Source organism: Mastigoproctus giganteus, chromosome 6 (genome assembly GCF_048544385.1).
Source record: "Mastigoproctus giganteus isolate SK-2022 chromosome 6, ASM4854438v1, whole genome shotgun sequence".
Taxonomy (NCBI): domain Eukaryota; kingdom Metazoa; phylum Arthropoda; class Arachnida; order Uropygi; family Thelyphonidae; genus Mastigoproctus; species Mastigoproctus giganteus.
This window is the reverse complement of record NC_143580.1, coordinates 78,918,412-78,940,872: the sequence shown is the minus strand read 5'-3', so window position 1 is coordinate 78,940,872 and position 22,461 is coordinate 78,918,412. Positions and strand designations below refer to the sequence as shown.

General features: G+C 35.9%; 1 protein-coding gene across 1 annotated transcript in view; it reads right to left on the bottom strand.

Annotated features, from left to right (window-relative positions):
* The window catches only part of SdhA (succinate dehydrogenase, subunit A (flavoprotein)), a 221,429-nt gene that overhangs the window by 20,884 nt on the left and 178,084 nt on the right, over positions 1–22,461 (bottom strand). The window contains exons 13-14 of the mRNA XM_090376065.1: positions 17,313–17,411; positions 3,430–3,573 (exon numbers count right to left, since the gene is read on the bottom strand). Coding sequence (XP_090232191.1) covers positions 3,430–3,573; positions 17,313–17,411 — 243 coding nt within the window. The remainder of the gene's footprint in view (positions 1–3,429; positions 3,574–17,312; positions 17,412–22,461) is intronic.

Here is a 22,461-nt window from a genome sequence, read left to right as displayed (position 1 = left end):
GATGTAGACTCGAATGAGAAAACGTTAAAGTCTACATCAGTCCTTTTCACTTTAGCTAGTACCATCAATGCTTCATCATCATAAATGTAGATTTGGCCAAATTGTGGAACGTCTCTAATGGGCATTAAACTCATTCCTTTCACCATGGCACCTCATATTCTCATCGTATAAGGGTCATCGGCATTAAAAGACATGAAGGCGTAAAGACTGTTGTAAACTCTTAATGTTTTCTTGGAATTGTCTCCCTTTTTCCGTGTTGTCAAACAACAAAGTTTTTAAGTGTCTGGATAGGTATCTGCCGTTTGGCAAACATGCCTTCCCTCCATGACAACACATAGTATGGCTCTTCCAAGTTCGCTGTGCAAAGATAATCTGCTGCACTGTTGACATTCAACTACCATATCACCTAAACTGGAGTATGATACTTCAGTGGTTTCTTCTTTATCTGGATCTTGTGAAGATACTACACTACGTATGAGTAGTTTAATGGTTTACTGAGTTTTGGTTAGTTTTTCTTCCATATTAGCTACCTGCTTCCTGTAGTGTTGATTTTCCACTTGCTCTGTCCATTGAACTTATTCTATGATTAGATTGCAACCTTTTGGCATGTTTCTATTTCTGTGAAGACTCAAGACGGCGCATTCCTTCTCGGAATCTGTGATTGCCAATCTAGGTTGCGGCATTGTGTTAATTACTACGCCAGTACGTATAATTAGCAAATCAAACATCAGATTCTAGACACCTGTCAAAATGCACTGATCGATATCTAATCAGCAAACGACCTATGTAATGCATGAGCAATATTATTGCATCTGAAAGAGCAGGTCTAAAATATTTACAAATATACAAACTATATTGGGTACCCTCATCAGCTAACATTACAAGGAAACATCAAATGATGCAGGGCATGGTCATGCATTAGATAGTGAACCACATGCAAGAGGTTGGTGAAGTTATTGAGGCAATTATGGCTCGAATAAGTGACATAATTGTCCCCCCCTCTTTTCCCATTGGCTTGAATAAATATCACTAGGAGGAAAACTTTTTTAATGTTTAGAGAGATTACATTATGACTGGTAAGTAAAATATTAAAACTTAAAGGTTACTGAATAAAATTTTATTGAAATAAAACTTACTAGCCGAGCGGTCAGGTGAACATGCCTTGAGTGACCCGGGTTCAAGCCCGTGACGCTGAATACAGTGCCATTTCTTGTATTCTCTCTACCTTGTGAACTCCTCTGACCATGTGGTCGTCCCAGAGTATAAACAGAAATTTTTTTTATTTTTATGGCTAATTTTTCAATCTGGAGGTGGGGAGATCCATTTTTCTCTTCTAAAATAAATCTATAACCATTCACCAGATAATCTAAAAATTTCTTATGAATATGTGACTTACTTCAATGTCTGGATATATAGTTGTCAACTTCTAACTTTTGAAAAGGCAGAGTACTTATAGGCAAGAAGAAAACAAGGTTGGTTTTTTTTTTTTTTTTTTTTTTAATTATTATTAACAATAAAATAAAAACCTTTTTTATTACAAAAAGTGAGTTATTTAAAAAAAAAAAAAAAATATGCTTCTTTAAAGTCAACTAGAAATTAAATTTCACTGGCAAAATACATATTAAAATTAGATTGCTTACGGGTATGTGGTATGCTTTTAAACCATACCTAACATTTTTTTGTCTGTGGATTTCCGTTTTGTCTTTTGCACAAACGATAGTAACTGATTATGAATGAGTCAAGAAAGTTACTATGGAAGACTGTACTTCTTCAGAAACTGACCCAAAGTTTTGCTTATAATCAGCACTGGTCACAAGCACGTTCAACTGGTACTGTTGAACATGCTTGTAGTCTAAATAATATCATCCGCATCTTTTCTGCATTTCTATCAAATGAGGCTACTGCCGTCTTAAATGTCTAGTTACCCACATTATTGTTCACTCCAAGAGCTGTAAAATTTAGAAAAAAAAAAAAAAAAAAAAATATATATATATATATATATATATATAACTATTACAAATATACCTTGTATTTATTTTTGCACAGGACCCAGAGCCCTACAAGTAATTCCTGAACAGGTCCCCACAAATTTTGGTGCCGGCCCTGCTTATAATGATAACACTGATAGAACTGATCTGCAAAATATCTATTTCTTTACCTGAATGATACTGAGAGGCAGGAGATTTTTTTTTTTTTTTTGTAAAACATGTTTTAATTTGGTTCAAAAAAAAAATTGTTCTCTCTAAATAGTAACTTCATTGGGTTTCAAATACGATTATACAGGGTATGTCAAAATTATGTTAACACTTACATGGAATGAACATTTGAATTTTATTTATTTATTTTTTTTTTTTCCAGATATGTCATGTTGATTACAATAAATGTTTTTTCCATATAAGTGTTAACATAATTTTGACATACCCTGTATTTAAACTGAAAGTTTAAATAGATGTATTAATAGACTAGGCATAGATATATTCAGAAAGATGGGAATTTTTTTTTTTAGCCTCTTGATATATTTTGAGCTAAGCTTGCTTTTTTTTTTTTTTTTTTTTTTTACCTTTGAATTTTTGTTTCTCTGTGAGGAGCAAAACACTTCCCAGTTCTTTCACAAATATACAACTGCAGTTTTCTGGAACAACCTTCCTTCATATGTCTTTCCTGAAAATTACAGTCTACAGAAGTTCAAGTCTAATGTCAACAATATCTTCTTAACCTCCAAACCCAAGCATGGTACTAAGTACTATAGGTTTTAATACTTCTCATGTTTGGGGTTTTCATAAAAAAAAAAAAAAAAAAGTGCATGTTTTTTTAGAACTAGAGGAGTCACAAGTGTCAAACTTTTGAATATTTCAGCAACTCATGATTAGGAATACATGACTCAATACAGTCAGACAGCTTTTACTTTTGAGGGCAAAGATAATTTGGGCAGGTGTAGATACAGTTTTTTCCCCCTCCCTATCTTATGAAGTAATTTCTTCCTATGACACATTTCAGAGGACAACTCTGCAATTTCAATGCCCATTATGTTCTATATAATCAGCATCAGTAAGGTTCCTGATTTCCATATTTTATTAAAAATTTAGAATGCAACAATACAAGTTCATGGAATAAATTGAGCTTTATAGTAGAGGGGGAGATGTTCAGAATCCAGTCTAATGATAACAGTTGGATTGTTTTGGAATAAACTGAGGAGCTAAAACTTCAGCATTAGTATACAGAGAGTAAATTACATGTGTTGTATGGTCAAGGTTTTGCCTGTTTGGAAGATAAATTCAAATTTCTGTGTGGGGGGGGGGACCATGGAAACCTCACCTGAAACCAATTCATTAGCCATGATGGGGATGGGAACCCATAAAAAGTTCTATTAAAACACAAATCAAACTTAGGCCTTGTGAAAGAATTTAAGAACAGCAAATAACAACATACCTTGTAATCTTCTCGTGCATGTGCTCCTCTACTTTCTTTTCTAGCTTCAGCTCCATACATCGTCTGGCATGCATTCAAAAGTAGATTCTGCAGTTCAAGTGCCTCAACCAAATCAGTATTCCAAACCATGCCTCGATCACAAAGCTAAGGGAGTAAGGAAATTTCATGGTGAAATTAAATAAAGGAAGTCCATTTTTATCATATACAATCTAACAAAAGTACAGATACCATTACCCCTACACCCCACTCTGCCTGCCTTTTGACGTCTATAACATGTAGTTACTGATAGAATCAAATACCGTAAAATAAATGAAATAATCATTTATAGCTTTTCTCTTTTTTTTTCTTTAATTAGAGTAAATGACACACTGTACAGTTTAGATAGCTTTTAAATCTGAATTGTATATTTTGGAATCACAATTAACAGTTCGTTTATTAACCCTACAATATTAAGAAACCCCACATCCAAAAAAAAAAATTCAGTATTAATTGAACTGTTACTAAGCTATAAATTATTACTTAGCTTCTTCCTCAGGATATTCTCTCCTCTCTTGGAAATGACAACACTGGACTGCACGTATTTGCATAATTTAGCATATATAACAGACAACTAAATACATAAACTAACTTACATTTTGGACCACTGGCTCCTTCCAAGGTAAACACATCAACAAAAAATGTATTTGCTATTATGTCTGCATTTTGGGACACGAACACAAAGAAATATAGCCCGATGGAAACAAAAGATGTTCAGAAAGAATAGTATCATATAAAATACTACAAGTCTAGTTCTGCAGGATCACTTAGTCAGTTTAGCCTGACAACTTTTGGTGAAGGAAGTGGCAGATGATGGGGACTCCAGCTGTTTGGCATTAGTTTGGAGATGCCATCTCCAAACTAATGTGATTTAAGGTGTTATTAAAAGTTGACAGTGGTTATATTTTAAACTGTTTCCTTGCATTTCTCTTTCAAGATTGTTGAATTTTTTATGGTGATTGTATTTAATGTAGTAAATACAACTTCACAATACAATCCCAAAATGATTTTAGAAATGTCAAATGTAATAGCTTTATATTCTGAACGTAAGATTTCTCAGCATTTCTGAGTTAATAAACTAGTTGTTGCTTTCAAAACATAAGTTACTGGTCAACAGGTAAAATGTTAAAAAAATGAAAATATCCAATCTTGACTAATTTTATGCTCCCGAACACGGAAATCACATTAAAATTTGTCGATTGGCTCTTGTTTTTGAATTACAGTTGGGGTCTCATATTAGCAAATTACTCTACATTATCCGTAGATTAACTTGCTAATACAACTTTTTTTCCCTCTACATTATCAACTAAGGCTTTCACAGCAAAACGCATGCAATACTGCAGTTTCAGTACCACCACGCTCTTATTACGTGATTGGCATTCCTTGCTCTGCGTGATGTGATAAGTAGTCACCTCAAATTCATTTCAACACTGTTGCAGTAATCCTCAAATATGGCTAGGGTGATATAGAAAATGTATGTTCTCAGTTGACAGTTGTTCTCTGTGAGATTCCTACTTTTTTGCACAGAAAATGTATGTTCTCAGTTGACAGTTGTTCTCTGTGAGATTCCTACTTTTTTGCACAGTATTTGTGTCATGTAAGATTAATATGCCCCATTAATTGTGTGAATAGTCTGCAAGACTTCTGTTATATATGTGGAGAAGTCACTTTAGCTTTAAGAAAGCATCCCTTAACTCAAGCCATAAAAAAAAAAAGGCCTGCTTCTTGTACTTTGGGTGTAAAATAGGCAACCAGGACAAGAACTGGGTACACGTATGCCGCACTATCTGTCCATCAAAACTCAAGTGTGGGTGAATCAAAAGAGATGTTTTATGCCTTTCGCAGTGCCCATGATATGGAGAGAGCCACGAAATCACATATCAGACTGTTACTTCTGTATGGTGCCGCCTATTAGAAAATGGATGATAATGAAGAAAAAGTGGACAGTGACGTACCCAAATATACCATCTACAATTTGTCCCATGTCTCACAGTGAAGCAATACCTATTCCTGAACACCCGACCATTTTTTCTGTACATTCTGATGACGAGGAAGAACTGATGAACATCAACTTGATTTACATAAAGTACAGCAGCCATCTATATCAAGGGATCCACCGTTTTGTCCAAACTTTTATCCTTTATGGTATGATGAGGTCATTAAAGTCTTTATGACCTCATCAGGGATCTCGAACTGCCGAAGAATAAGGCAGAGTTTTTGGACTTGAGGCTACATTTGGTACTCAAAATAAAGACTTTGCTAAATTCTATCAAACAGAAGGTGAACTTACTGTTTATAAGGATGTTGATGGTTTAACGGCAGCAATGAACATGAGGCATGTTCCTGAAGAATGGCAACTATTTATAGATGCTTCTAAGGTTAGCCTTAAGGATGTGTTATCACACAATGAAAATAAATATGCTGCCCTCAATACCTCTTGCATATGCTGTCCACAAAAAAGAAACATATGCAAACATGGAGAACATCCTCTTAGGTGTATGCTATCAGAAGTATGAATGGCAGATGTGGTGATTTAAAGGTAATAGCCATTTTATTAGGACTACAAAAGGGTTACACTAAGTATTGTTGCATTCTCTGCAAGTGGGACAGTCATGCCAAGGATATGCACTCCAAGAAGAGGAGTTGGCCTCACCAAAAATCATTAACACCTGGAATGAAGAATGTAGCATTTGAACCCCTGGTAGATCCAAATAAAGTTTTGCTTCCACCACTCCACATCAAACTGGAGCTCATAAAAAATTTCATGAAGGCTTTGGAAGTAAACAGTCCTGCATAAACAAACAGTACTTGCAAGAGAAATTCCCAAGGCTTAGTACAGAGAAGATTAAGGTAGGCATTTTCATTGGTCCACAAATAATGCAACTTTTCAAAAACGAACAGTTCGAATGTGTCCTTAGTGATAGCAAGAAATCAGCGTGGAAAGCCTTTTGAAATGTTTCTACTGATTTTCTAGGAAATGTTAAAGCCAGCAACTACAGGCAGCTTATGGGAAGATCTCATTACTTCTTACAAAACACTGGGGTGCAATATGTCATTGAAGATGCATTTCTTGCACTCCCGTGGATTTCTTCCCATCAAACTGTGGTGCTGTCAGCACGAAAATGGTGAGTACTTCCATCAAAACATTGCAGTGATGGAATAAAGATACAAAAGCAAATGGAGTTTAGCTGATTATTGTTGGATGGTGAAAACGGATGCTCCCGAAGCTGAATACAAGCGAAAGGTTCCAGTGTTTGATACAGGTATGTTCATAGCTACAGCTTATTGCATTGTAAATAAAAAAAAAAAAAACCTTGTATAAGCGTACAAGGTGGTTGATAGGTTGGCATTAATAGGTGGAACAGGACCAAGGTATGTCTGCCAGGGAAAAAGGTTGATGATGTTGTACAGAAGATATCTTTTAAGGGCACAAAAGGTGATATAGTTGTACACATTGGCACTAATGATATTAAGAGTAGGAGAGCGGCAGAATTACTTAGCAAGTACAGGTCACTGTTGAAAAAAAGCCGTGAATTAGGGTTGAATTTGAAAGTGTCTGCAATTCTGCCCAGACACGATAGGAGGGAGTATATGATGAGAGCCTTGTCGATCAATTCGGCCCTGGAGGGATTGTGCAAGGCTCAAGGGGTAGAATTTTTTTCAGCCTGGACTGTACTTTTTAACAGGAGAGATTGCTTCTACAGGGATGGGATACACTTAAATAGAAAGGGTGCAAGAATTTTTGCTGATGCTGTCGAGGCAGTGTTAGGTGGGTCGGAAAACTGCTAGTTGGGGGGAGATACAAGGACTAATAGATTAACAGTAGCCACTGGCAGAGGTGGAAGTGATTCTTGCACTGCTTCTATTGAAATGAGCAGAAGCCTGAAAAACAAGATGCAGGATATTTCAGAGACTGCTGGGAGTCATTGCGGTACAAGTAAACACATGGGTTGTGTTAGGGTAGCTAAGAATAGAAACAGGTGCATGTATACCTGCGTGTACACCAATGCTAGGAGTTTGGTAAATAAATTTGATGAATTATTGCTCAAAACATCAAAGGCAGATATTGCTGGGATTTCAGAGACGTGGTGTCACACAGATAAGGAATGCAGAACTGGAATTTGGGGAGTACAATGTCTACAGAAAGGATAGGAAGGGAGGGAGGAGGGGTTATGCTATTAGTTAAGAAACACAAAATCCAAGGAAGTGAAGCCAGTCAACAACTTTGGACAGTGCAGTGTTGAGTCAGTTTGGTGTGTCATAAGCATTGGGAGATCAAAATTGAGAGTAGGAGTGTGCTATAGGCCTAATGACTCTGATGAGTATAATAAGAAACTATACAGGGAAATAGAGTGGGCCAGTAAATCAGAGAGTCTTATAATGGGGGATTTTAATTTCCCAGATATTGACTTGAATTTGGGGTCTGGTCACTCACACACTAGCAAGGCTTTTGTGGATTTATTGGATGATTGTTTTCTACATCAGCATGTTTGGGAGGCAACTAGATGGAGTAATACTCTTGATTTGATTATCAGTAGTGATTCTTCATGCATTAAGAATCTGCAGATAAATTAACCACTAGGTGGCAGTGATCACAGTGTGCTGAAGTGGGATTTACTCAAAGAGGTAACTACCATTAGGGGTAAAGGGAACAGTTATTGCTTTCGTAAAGGCAACTACGATAGACTGAGACAGTATTTGAATTCTATACAGTGGGACCAACTGGTGATGTTACCAATAGCAAATTCAAAGAACTTATCTTGGAAGCTACTAGGCTTTACATACCAACTAAGAAATATTGTTCAAGGTTTAGGCCTGAATGGATGTCAGATGAACTAATGAGACATGGCAGAGAAGAAAAATGCATGGGATACATTCAAATTAACATGTGACACAGAAGCCTATGATAGAAACAAGTTGATCTGTAACCAAGTTACAAACGAGGTTAGGCAGGCAAAGGCAGATTACAAAAAATCTTTGGCAAGGGATGTAAAGAAAAACAGCAGAGTTCTTTACTTATGTATGTAAACTCTAGAAGGAAGGGGATGAATCAAATTGGTCCACTTGATATCGATGGGTCAACTGTTGATGATCCTGCTCAGGTAGCTAACAAACTAAATGAATATTTTGCATCGACATTCACACGAGTTATTCAGCGAGGGGAATGCCAGAGGTGTATTCACTCTGGCAGTAAACTAGAGAATTTTGTAATAACTGAGAGTAAAGTGGAGGAGAAATTGTTGAAGATAAACACAAGAAAGCACCTGGGGGTGGATGGAATCTATCCAATTATATTAAAGGAGGCAGCAAAGGAAATAAGCAAACCCTTAGCCATAATTATGAGAGCTTCCTTGGACTCAGGGGAGGTACCCATGGACTGGAGATGTGCAAATGTGACCCCAATTCACAAGGGAGGATCAAAGGCTGACACAAGTAATTATAGACCTGTGAGTTTAACTTCTGTTCCCGGAAAATTAATGGAGGCACTGGTTAAAGAAGCACTGCAGGATCATCTAGACAAGACTTCAGTTATAGCTCGGACACAGCATGGTTTTGTTAAGGGGAAGTCTTGCCTGACCAATTTGATTGGATACTATGATGCAGTCACAAAAGAACTGGATGCATGGAATAACTTTGATATTATATACTTTGATCTTAGAATGGCTTTTAATACTGTTGCACATGGAAGACTGCTGCACAAATTGGAGCAGTATGGCACTGGAGGCAAATTGCTGCTATGGATAAAGGGGTGGTTGAGGGGGAGAAGACAGAGTGGTAATCAATGGACACTGCTCATCGTGGACTAATGTTATTAGTGGAGTCCCTCAGGGTTCAGTATTGGGTCCTTTATTGTTCTCTGTATTTATAAATGATATTGATGATGGTATATCAAGCTTAATGTCCAAGTTTGCAGACGATACGAAGGTTGGCAGGGTTGTCAAGGACACTACTGACACTATGCTGCTTCAACAGGATCTGGAAAGGTTGAGCAGATGGGCTGAGAGGTGGCAAATGAAGTTTAACATTGACAAATGTAAAGTACTACATATGGGAAACAGCAACCCCAGAGCAACGTATCAACTCTGTGGTACTACACTGACAGTGGTAGAGAATGAAAGGGACCTGGGGGTGGTTGTGCAGGCAGATATGAAGTGCTCTGAGCAGTGCAGATAGGCTGCAAGAGTAGCTCATGGTGTATTATCAATGATATATAGGAACTTTTCTAGCAGTGATAAGGAGGTGATTATTCCCTTGTATAAGGCAATGGTCAGGCCACACCTAAAGTACTGTATACAAGCCTGGAGGCCTCATTTCAAGAAGGATGTAGAGCTGCTGGAACGAGTACAGAGAAGGGCAACAAGATTAGTGAATGGAACAAAGGGGTGGTTTTATGAAGAAAGGCTTAAGTTTTGCAAATTACAGTGTCTGGAGACAAGGCACCAGCGAGGTGATCTGATAGAGGTGTATAAAGCCTTGAATGGTTTGAGCATGCTCAATGCTGATGGGATTCTTCCTTCTTGCTCAGAATAATCACCTGAGAGAGCATAAATTCAAATTGAGGAAAGACAGATGTAGGATAGACGTGCGGAAATTTGCCTTTAGCCAGCGAGTGGTTGGTTGGTGGAACAGGCTTCCATCCCTTGTCGTGGAAGTTGATAGCCTAAATAAGTTTAAGGTTCAGCGGGACAGGTATTTCGAATGAACAGAGGGGTGATGTGGAAGTGGTTATTTTTTTTTATTTATTTATTTTTTTTTTTTTGGCTGATGCTGCATAAGCTTGCTTTCTTGCATCAAATGCCCCTACTAATGATAAAGTACAAAGGGTAACAAGATTAGTGAATCTAACAAAGGGTTGCTCTTACGAAGAAAGGCTTAAAAATTTTGCAAATTACAGTGTCTGGAAACTAGGCACCTGCGAGGTGATCTGATTGAGGTGTATAAAGCCTTGAATGGTTTTGAGCATGCTCAATGCTGATGGAATCCTTCCTCTTGCTAAGAATAATCATTTGAGACGGCATAAATTCAAATTGAGGAAAGACAGATGTAGGATAGATGTGCGGAAGTTTGTCTTTAGCCATCAGGTGGTTTGTTGGTGGAACAGACTTCATCCTTTGTTGTGGAAGTTGATAGCCTAAATAAATTTAAGGCTGAGCTGGACAGGTACTTGGAACGAATGGAGGGGTTAAATGTGAGCATGTTTTTTTTTTTTTTTTTTTTTTTTTTGGCTGATGCTGCATAAGCTTGCTTTCTTGCATCATATGCCTCTGCTAATGCTATAAAAAAACTCCTTTTTTTGAAAACAAGAGCCAATCTGCACTATTTCTGTGTTTAGCACCCCAAAATCTATAAACTAAACTTACTTCCTGCTCATAACAAGATATGACCCAAAATTTGTTGTTCTGTGTTATTCACTTAATTTGTACATCACGTCTTTCACACAATATACAGATATACTGTCACCCCCCCCCCCACTCTGTTCTAAAAAAAAAACAAGGTTGGTTTAGATCAGAAAGCTGGATATATTTGAAAAAGGGTCTGCACATTTATTCTCAATGGCTGAAAAGCAGTGCCTTGTTAATTGCATCCATTCACAATAATACTCTTAGCACAGACATAGATAATCAGTTGTCATAAGTGATAAAACGAGTCTCAATCACTGCAAGAAAAGTTGTATTCCAAGTCATTTATTTGTATTGCAAATGAGGAAAGGGCTGAGCGATTTTCAGCCCTTTCCTTGTAGTGTGTAATTTCCATATTGGCCTAGCCACAATTTTAAATTCGGTATCTTTAAAAGAACCTATTAAGCTGTTTGTGCCACTGTTCAACGTATGGAACAGAAATAAAGTATTTTTTTGTATCCTATCCTTAGCTTTTACTCTAATTCAGTTTATTATAGCAAGGGGATAACCATTGTTTAAGAAGCTGCTGGTTAATATTTATATTTCTGAGCCCAAAGCAGATAACACCGTTGAATATTTATAGGCACTGAGAAATTGATTAAAGATAACAGATCTTTTGTAGGTGAACAGGTGATAGCTGTTATAATGCAGAGGCATACTGGTGTTTGTAGATTTATGATAGATGTTAAATTGGAGTCCCGAGTAACCGTGAAATTTAGAAAATTTAATGACTTAGTATCTGTGTTCCCCCTTTCCAATGTAAAATTTGAGTCTAGAATGAATATTATTAAACAAATGTAAAATGTCTTGGATAGCACTACTATGAGTACTAACTAGAACATTGTCTAAATACCTCCCATAGTATGCGATACAGGGTAGAAAATGCATCAAATGTATATGCTCAATCGTTTAGAGATTGATCTCCGATATTAAGCTGCTCAGGCTCAATTCCATTAGCAAACCAAAAATTTGTTTGTATACTTTGTCTCAAAAAGTGATATAGTTCGCTTCAAACTAAGGGTTTAATTAAGTGAAAAATTTCCTTAATAGAAAGCTTCGCATAATTAATCGGTTTAGAGTTATTACTTATCACATCGCAAAGAATATCTGTGTATTCAATGTTTACATTCATATATAACAAAGTAACATCTAGTGAGAATAAATTATCATTATTGCCAGGTCTACAGTTCTTAAGGTTATTAAATAATGTATCTTTCTTAATCCCAAATTGTATTGCCTATCCAAAAGGTTTTATAATGCTATATACATGTGTGGCCAAGGGTGAAAATGATGAGTTTTTGTAGGAAACAATGGGCCAAATAGGAAATCCAGTTTTATGTAATTTTAACTGATCAAAAAGTGCAGGAATTTTACCTGACTGAAAAGTTTACCTCAATATATGTAGATATCATATTGAGGTAGATGTCTCTTATTCTTTTTCAAATATTGATATCAATGTAGAATGTATTGAGCATTACAGGTCTGGTTATTACTATCATATTCATTTTTTAAACTCTTATTGACCATTTCATTCACTTCCTTTCTCTCCAGGACCTACCGATACACACAATTTTGGGGGATTTTTTGAACAGCTTGGTGCAAAATTACATTAGATTAACACTAAGATACTTGGTCCAAAGTTACCATATTTCTTTTCTAAAATATTGCCTTCAAAACAACATCATTCTGAAGTTTGCCAGAGTTAATTTAAATCTAAATTTCGGACATAAAGCAACTAGCACTTGCCACATCGTGTAATACAGTTAAACTTTCCTTAAGATCTCTGTATTCTAATAAATAAATACACCTTTTGCTGGTTAGGAAACTTCGCAACAAATTAAAAAATTTGTTAAAAAAGTTGGTGCTTCTCATTAGAATTAGCCTTTCAATGCTGTTAACAAAAAACACTTTTTATTTAATGAGACTAATATATTTAGTGTCTTTTTTATTTAATGAGGCCAATATATTTAGTGTCTAATATAATTATACAAGACTAACTGCAGAAACCATAGAAATTAGATTACACGAGAATTCTGTTAATGTTCGCTGGCCATATCTAATCTCTGATTCGTGGTCTTTCACGTGAATGTGCAAAGACAAATAATCCCTATTTAAGTTTCATGCTCAACCCTATTCGCTAATTTTCAATCCTATGATCACGACATATGGTCAAAAAGCGTTGTCAGCTTCAGGAAGGAAAATAGTTTTGCAATTTTTCTTTTAATTAATTTTTTACTTAATTTTTAATTGCATTAAATTGATTTTTAATTTTTAATGTAAAATTTGATTTTTTAATTGTTTTCATTTTAATTTCTGGAGAGTATCATACGAAAATGTTCTACGTATCATATTGAGGTAAACTTTTCTTATTCTTTTACATGCAGATAGCTCAATATAAAAGTATTTGCATATAAAAATATATTTACTAATTTGACTTTTTATTATTCATTACAATTGTTAAAGAAAAAGAGAGAAAAAAAAATTGTTACATAATCTGTATAAATGAAGCTGGGCAAGTTTACATTTACAACTAAACACTTTTGCCGAGTTTATCATGGGGTTTACTGAATAAATAAAAGTACCACCCCCAACCCAAACTAGCATTTTCCAACTCATTTGTTTAATGAGTTGGACTGTTTAGTGAGTTTTATCAAGGTAATGTTTATACTTTAATAACATCAGCGGTATTCTTGCATACCTTCTATTTAAGTGTATCCCACCAGTGTAAAAACAAAGTCTCCTGTTAAAAAGCACAGACCATGTTGAGAAATATTCTACCCAGCGAGCCTTTCACATCTCCCCAGGGCCAAACCGGGCTGTTTCTATCTATCTCGGTACAAATAATGAAGAGCTTGCATGACCAAAGAATGATTTGGTCCATTGGTTACAAATCAGCAAACCCATCAAATACAGATATGAACAGTTTGATCAACTCTGCAATATATGTATTATGATAACCCTTCGGGAAGCCAAATTTATACCAGCATGACAAGATCTCCCAAGTCACACAGCACATTTCATAGTATACAATCATTTCAGGAGAATAATGTTATGAACCTATCACTACCAACCTAGAGCCAAACACTTCTGAGATGTTTTGAAAGAGCAATGAAGAGCCACACAAGACATTCTAGTTCAAACAAGGCAAGGCACTTGATAAGGCTGCATCCTTATGGGAGGAGTAGATCAAGATCCTAGTCTCCAAAAACTTTTATTCTCTGGGCAAGTTACTGATGTCATAAAAACCCAGAGGAACCACTTAATATTAAAAACATTTTCCAGAGGTGTTTTCATATAGTGCCCCAATGAAGTTTTTTTTTTTTTTTTTTTTATGAAAACCCCCAAACATGAGGTATTGGAACCTATAGTACTTAGTACTGTGTATGGGTTGGAGGTTGAGAAGACGAAAGAAGATATTTGTTGACATTAGATTGGAACTTCTGTAGACTGTAATTTTCAGGAAATACGTACAAAGGAAGGTTCTTCCAGAAAACTGCAGTTGAACGAATAAACGAGATAGATGAAAAGTTGGTTCTGTGAGTTTGAAGCTGGATAGTAAATGGATGTTGACTGGTGGCAGATTTGCAATTTGTAAAGGCAACAATACTCCATGGTAGGGCAGATTTGCAATTTGTACAGAGCAAACAGCTGTTTGGAAGAAAAGTAACGCAGAGAGCAAGAGAGAAAACAAGTTATTTAGATGCGGAGGAAGCAATATTCGTGATGTGCTTGTGCTAAGAGAGATTAGAAGTCAGTAATCCCCAAAAGAGATATATCAACTTGCCTAGAAATCGGAGTGTCACCAAAGATAAGTATAGGAGCAGAAGAATCCTTTTTGCGAGATATAAGACAAGACTGAGTTTTAGAAGGGTTGAAATCAAGTAAGTTGTCTTTGCCCCACTGGAGATCGGCATTTAAGGAATTGGTAGCAGATAATTGAAAAGTTGAAGCTGATTGAGCAGGGCAAGGTTTCTCAAAATGGAAAGTTGAATGCAATGTGCTATCATCAGCAAAACTATGGATAGGATTTCCGGTCAATGGAAGAAGGTCATTAATATACAAAGGAAAAAAGTGGGGAAAGAACTAAACCTTGCGGAAAACCAGCATTAGTGGAGAAATTAGAAGACAGAGAGCCATCTATCATAACCCTCAGCGATTAGAGAGAAGACTGGATAACCAATTACTAAAAACAGTTGGCAAACCATAAGATGGAAGCTTGTTTAGAAGACCTTTATGCCAAACACGATAATTGGATGGGAGGGAATTGTCACCTTTTTTAGGAACTGGCTGGATATGAGCAAATTTCCAAGCAGAAGGAAAAACACTTTTGAAATAAGAAAGTGAAAAAAGCGGCAAAGAACAGGACTAAGTTCGGGAGCACAGGTTTTGAGAACAAGTGGAGAAATACCATCAGGACCTGGAGCTTTCTTAGCATCAAGATTCGTCAAAATCCTTTTGACGGAAGACCACAGGGGGCATTGAATGGAGCATTTTGGGAATGGTGGGAGGTGTTTTACCAAGATCATTAATACATAAATTGGAAGAAAAATGGGATGCTAGCAGGTCAGCTTTATCCTTGGCCGAAGTGACAACAGAACCATGTGGTTTTGACAGAAGTGAGAGCAGAGATGGGCAAAAGTTGCAGCCAATAGCTTTGACAAGAGACCAGAATGTTTGGCTACCATTAGAGCAAGAAGCAAGTTTTCTACTCCTAGCCTGTTCAAAATCTAGTTTGGACTGATTAATAATAGTTGCGTGCTTTGGTGTAGGCAGAAAATGAAACTGAAGAATTGGACACAAGCCAATTACGATTATGCAACATTCTTCTCCTGAACGGCCTTAACACATTTATTGGAAAAACATAAAGGAAGAGATTTTAAAGTGGAGAAAGGATAAAGATAGAGATTTTAAAGTGGAGTGTGGGATTCCATTCCTACAAGGCTAATTTCACTGACACGATCTGAGCAAACGTCGACATCAAAAGTTTTGAAACAGTAGTCGGACCAAGAAAAAGAAGAAAAGAAATCTCGCAGGTCATCCCATTTTGCATTCTTGTAATGCCAAGAAACACTAGGTTCGGAATAGCCATGAGAATAAAGGCTCCATTGGAGAAGAGACAATCACCAAGTTGTGATCTGAGATGCCTAAAGGACCTCCCACTTCAACTGTGTACTTAGGGTTGTTTGTGAGAAAAAGATCAAGTGTGTTGGCTGTATGGTTAGGATTGTCCAGTATTCTTTTAGGATAAAGGACAATCTGTGCAAGGTCATTAGTACTTGCAAAAGCCTCAGCATCTCGACCAGCTGGATCAGTGTGACTAGAAAACAGGAGCCAGCTGGAGCTGTGAACATTAAAATCACCAAGGAAAATTACCTCACTGTCAGAAAAGTTGGACTGGAGAAAATCAAGTTGTAAAGAGAGGAAGTCGAAGAGCTAGTTTGGGCAACTGAAATGAACAGTTGTTGAATCAACCGATAACAGATTCTGTCAGAAAAAGTACATAGGGTTTGGCAGACTGCAAGCGGAAATGGACCTTGTTGAGACCACTTATATTTGTGAAATGAACTAGGAAGTGTTTGAGAGGTTTAGATCTTTTCACAGATAAGCTTACTCTATTAGTTTGCAATTCATGGTGTATTCAATAGTAAGCAAAAGGGGAGGATATGCTGTATGAAGTAATGAAATTTTTGGATATGGCGTACACATGGTAAGAATATACCCATATCCTTGACATAATGTGGTCTCAACAATGCCCCCTGCATACACACTACTCAGACTCCCTCCAGTCACTGTCTGGCAGAGTAGATGTAGCAAGATCTGGAAGCCTCCTAAAGAGTTACCAATAGGTTCGGTCCGGTGTACTAACTAGTGGTCGGCCTGTGAATACCATTTTAGAGCTGTCCCCTCGAATGTAAGGAAGATTGGATCTCGCCATGATGTCCATCATAACCTCAATTCATCAGTCCTATTACATGATGGAAGAGATTGGGTAGGGTTGACTGGAACTTAGCTCCAAAGACTAAACATGGGTAGCAGAGTGGTGGTATTGCACCATTCCCTGGTAACAAAGAGGGGTGGCATTCCTCCCCGAGGTGTGGGCACCACACCTCGACCCCCACTTACATTGGTTCACATCTGGGTGGTCATCCACCATGTGTTTTGCACATGGGGGTTATACCCAGGATTACAGTCCCACCATCATGAAGGTGCAAGCAGAGGATTTGGCTGTCTGGACTTTGCCGAAATTCGGTCCATTTGACTTGAGTGTCACCCGAATATCAGTTCCATCAGCATTTTATACTCCCAGGTAGCAAGCACAGCTTGTTTGGCCTATCAGAGAATGTCTGCGAATTGAAGGGCAGTACATAAGGTTGTATGTACTGTCCTTGTTGTATGACAAAAATATTCAAACTAACTTGAACATAATATTTTTTAAAATAGACAAACCTTCAAATCCTCTAGCCTTTGAAAACATTCATAAATTTTTTTACATCCTTCTGCAAGACTTTCACCTGTTCGAAATACAGCAGCATGGGTCTGCATGACCTAAGTAATAAGTTAAATAACGTGTTAAAATGCATTTTATTAAGTAATGTAAACTTAAGTATAAGCATATTTACTTTAAACATTTATAAAATGTTATCAGTAGGTAAGGTGCAAACATGCGACCAAATATTTATTTTGTGGGAAATTTATTTTATTTATTTATTTATTTATTTTATTTTTTTTTTTTTTGTGACAAATTAAAACCCACCACCAAGCTGAACATAGTGACTTGTGCAGCCATACATACAAGTTTAAATGTCAAATGTGCGAGAGCTATATTTCCACTTGACTGTAATTGTATCAAGACACTGCTATCAAACTTATCATTTGCTGTATTCACAAGATTTTCTGTTCAAACAGAAATTTCATGAGGCAGGATAGCGTGAGCAGAGGAGCACATTTCTAGAGGTCACTACCATAAAACTATAAAAACAATTTGCAGTTTTCGGTTTATTGGCCATTTCTGTTAGCGATGTCTAATATAAATGGTAGAAAACTATCTTATTGCATTTGCAATAATACCAATAGCTGGAATTCTGTGGGTTTTTACTTAATGGTGAGATGTGTTTCCCCTTAGTCTTCAATCATATAAAAAACAAATAAATTTTCAGAATCTCCTCTTTTATGTGTGCTGTGTTTGTTGTTGATTGCTCATCTTTATTACTGTTTTAAATTTTACAATAAAAAAAAAAGAAAATGTCAGTGAACAGAAACATCAATCAAACTTCATATCTTATCAAGGTAAAGTGCTATATTTACTGTAATATTTATTTATTTATTAGAAATTTAAGGTGACACTTCTGTTAGCAATATTATTGGGTTTCTAACTTTTTTTACTGTTTTACTTACCAGACTCAACATTTTTTTTTTCCTGAGTGCTCTGCCCCTATCCCTATTTTCCCCTTTAAATCCTGTTGTTTTTAATGTGCAAAATACCATAACACAGAATTTTAGGAACACATACTGAATTATAAAATAACTGACTGTACTCTGATTACTGCCAACCACTGTACCATCAGCAAACGCCAACATTGACTCAAGAGGTCACATGATCTGGTAGATCATGTTCACAAGATTGCATATACTCTGTTAGATCATCACTTAGCTACAATTTTTTGGAGATAATCTGAAATAACACATTCTTTATGTGCAATTTGCTTTGCCATCATCTCTTCTCTGTGTTTACAACTGATGGTAGACAGTTTCAAATAGATTGTTGCACAACAACTCTGAAAATCAGAAGAGGATATCATGCCAGTCAGCCATTTGTCTGATTTTGGCTTAAAAAAGCTAAAATTCTTTGGAATTTTAGTTAAGAATATAAAATCAAATTAATTCATGTATAAACATGAATAGATATATTATTGCTTCAGAAAAAAAAACAATGGCTTTTTTTTTTTAATTCTGATTACATTCTTAACAGTAATTTTTTTATTTTAATGATGGACAATCAAATCAAAATAAAAAAATTAATATTTAAAAGTACATATGCACAGAGTTCTTTTCGTAAAACTTCCAAATACAGTAAGTCATTCCAAGAGCCCATGCATATTCGCAAGACTCACTCTAGTGAGAGTCTGAATATGTATTTTTTAATGTTATTTATTTTTGTTTTAATAGTGTACTGAATTTTTTTAACGTATTTCATTTAAAAATATTTAATTTTCAAAAATACAAAGCAGAAAGTTTGAGTCAAACAAAATGATTTTCAGAAACCAAATACTAAAAAACTTCATTATTTGCTATCTATTTATTTAAAGATTGCTTAACTGCGATACAGCCATTAGCCAAGAAATTATGAAATGTACAACTGTTGGACATTTCATAATTTATTCCAGATAGTATTACATAGTTATCCACATTTATATAGCATTACTTTGGTCGAATTGTATTATTTAGTTAGGATAATTTTCTTAATGCAAATTATAAAGTTTGCAAACTTATCTTGTCCATAGAAAAGCAAGTTTACAGAACAACCTAGTGCAGACATGATGGAAATACTGTTACATTTATTTACAGTTTGCACAAATATCCTGAATTTCATATTATGTGTATACACTTATTCATCAATCAACAAAATTTACTTCACAGATAACAGCATTCCAATATATTTCACACTGTATCAGTTCTATATAAGCATATCAGAAAATATTTTTGTTTTTAATTACATTATTTTGAATACCCAATTACTTATCCAAAGAAGATTATTTTGAAAGATAGCATATTCTGGGAAAGAAATCATTTTTTCCGGAATAGTGAAATGCTGCACACATTTTTTTTGACATCAGATGAATAAATCAAAGATGGCTGCTTACCTGAAATGTGGACAAATTAAGTACATGCAGTCATGAAATTTCTGCATGCTGAAATAAGTCACGCGCACAGAGATGATTCTTCAACAATTAAGTTGTATATGGGCCATGAAACAAGTTTCGATTTTGGTGTAAGTAATTCAAAAACTGCCAAACAAAACAAGGATACACACATATAGCATTATGTGCCAAACTAGTATGCAGTACCCAGATTTTGCACCCTCAGACTTGTTTAAGGGTGTAAATCTCAAATGTTGTTTGGACTTTTAAAAACATATCAAAATCTGGTTGAATGGGAATTTCCCTGCACTCATTACAAGTAAATGTAATAATTGACACAACAAATGATATGCAGGCTGAATGCATTGGATAACCATCCAATAATATTAAGGGAAACAGCAAAAATTGCAGATGTGTGAATATATGCCCCATTCACAAAACAGGAATCAAAAGGTGACATGAGTAATTTACAGACCTGTTAGCTTAACCTCTGTTCCAGGGAAGATAATGGAATCACTGGTTAAGGAGGTAATGGACCATCTAGAGAGGAATGCAATTATACTGCGTTTGCAGGACCTGCAATCATGGCATGGATTTGTTAAGGGAAGATCTTGTCTGACCAATCTGCTTGGATATTATGACACAGTAACCAAGAACTAGATGCAAAAAAATTATTCTGATATTATATACTGAAATTTCAGAAAATCATTTCTGAAAACATAAGAGTGCTGTACAAATTGGAGCAGTGTGGCATTACGGGCAAGTTATTGCTACAAATAAAGGAATGGTTGAGTGGGATTGGTTATTAATGGATACTGTTCTTTGTGGATTAATGTTATTATTGGAGTCACCCAGGGTTCAGTGCCAAGTCCACTGTTGTTTTCTACATTTATTAATGTTATTGATGAAGGTATATAAGGAATAAAGACTAAGCCTGCAGATAATAAGGTTGGCAGGGTGGTTAATAACAGTAATTGAAGTAAGCTACTGCAACAAGATCTAGAAAAATTAGGCACATGTACTACATATGGGTAGCAGTAATCCCAGATTAATGTATACCAACTGTGTTGTACTACACTCAGGGAGTGAAAAATTGTTCAGCTAGACATGAAGTTCTCTGAAAAGTGCAGACAGATGGCCAAGACAGCTGATGGGATTTTGTCAATGATATACAGGAACTTTGCTAGCAGTGACAAGGAGGTGATTATCCCATTGTACAAGGGAATGGTTAGGCTGCATCTTGGGTACTACATACAGGTCTGGAGGCCTCATTTTAGGTTCACTATAAACCCAAGATGCAAACTCTATGATATAGGAAGAAAATAAAAAGGAATGAACTTGAAATATGTAATATTATTTCAAAATGTATTTTTTTGTGTTTGAAACTGCAAGTTATCTGAAAACTAACTGGAAAATATTAGCAATCTTATTAAAAACTGGTTAATTTTTTCTTCAGGGGAGGGGGAGAAATGAAGAAATTACAGTATTACTATACTATATAAATCTGTGTAGATACACCATAGTTTACCCATAAAATTAAACTACGTATGTAGTGTAAAGGAATCATTTTAATTATATCTCACATTGTGGCTACCTTTACAATGAGATACCAGGTATTGTACTACTTCGAATAGGTAACACTTCTCTAGTAGAGAAGACTACTGTTACTTATTCTCAGTGGGTACCACCACCAACCAGACAGCACTGTTTCAAAGCTTGTTGGCCCTTCATCGTTTTACATTATGGGTAAACTATGGTGTATCTACACCGATATTATATAGTTAATTTAAACCCATATGGAATTATGCCTTGTGCATTTAGTCTAAATACAGTACTGCTCACCATTTGGCATCTCTCATATTGTGGAATTAACTTTGCAACTGTGATGGCATGTTTGCATCACCAGAGTACCTGCTCACCTACTGATGAAGGGCCAACAAGCTTTGAAACTGTGCCATCTGGGTGGTGCCCACTGAGAATAAGTAACAGTAGTCTTTTTTTTTTTACTAAAGAAGCATTACTCATATGGAATTATGTCTTGTGCATTTAGTCTTTAAATACAGTACTACTATACACACAAAGATTGTTGTGTGTATAATTCTGTAATTATAACTGAACCAGTTGGTTCACAAGTGATGCAACTCCAAAATTGTTGATTTTGAACTTGTACCATTTTTCACTTGAAGAGAATGAATCCTATGTAGAAACCAAGTGGAATAAGTCCTAGTTCAAAATTAGGACATTGGGAGCAGCAGAAAGCTGGCAATATGAATGAAAATTCTAGGCGGTTTAGGAATTAGTGATGCAAATCCACCTAGCCCCGCATGACTGTCATAACTAGACTTGTTGCAAACCTCTTCTGCCTTGTTTTGCTCTCTTGCTCTGTTCTGTTACAGTTTAATGCTATTTTTTTTTTTTTTTTTTTTTTTGTTATGGAAGGTGGCTCAGATTAAACCAAGGAAAAAACTTAGGAAATCTGAGATCATAAAATGGTGGTTAAGAAGAAATGTAACTATGGTGAACATTATGTCGACAGATGTGGCAATGTGGTGTAAGCCAAATATTTGTAGAGTAAAGTAAGTGTTAAACAGAGGGTCCATTTGCACAAAGTGTTTGGAAATTGGCAGGTTTGCCAAGCAAAAAATGCTTTTCTATGCAGACTAGTTCACATTGTAAAATGTGAACTAGTTCACAAACACATATGAATAAATATAATTTGACCATTTCTGAGGATACTT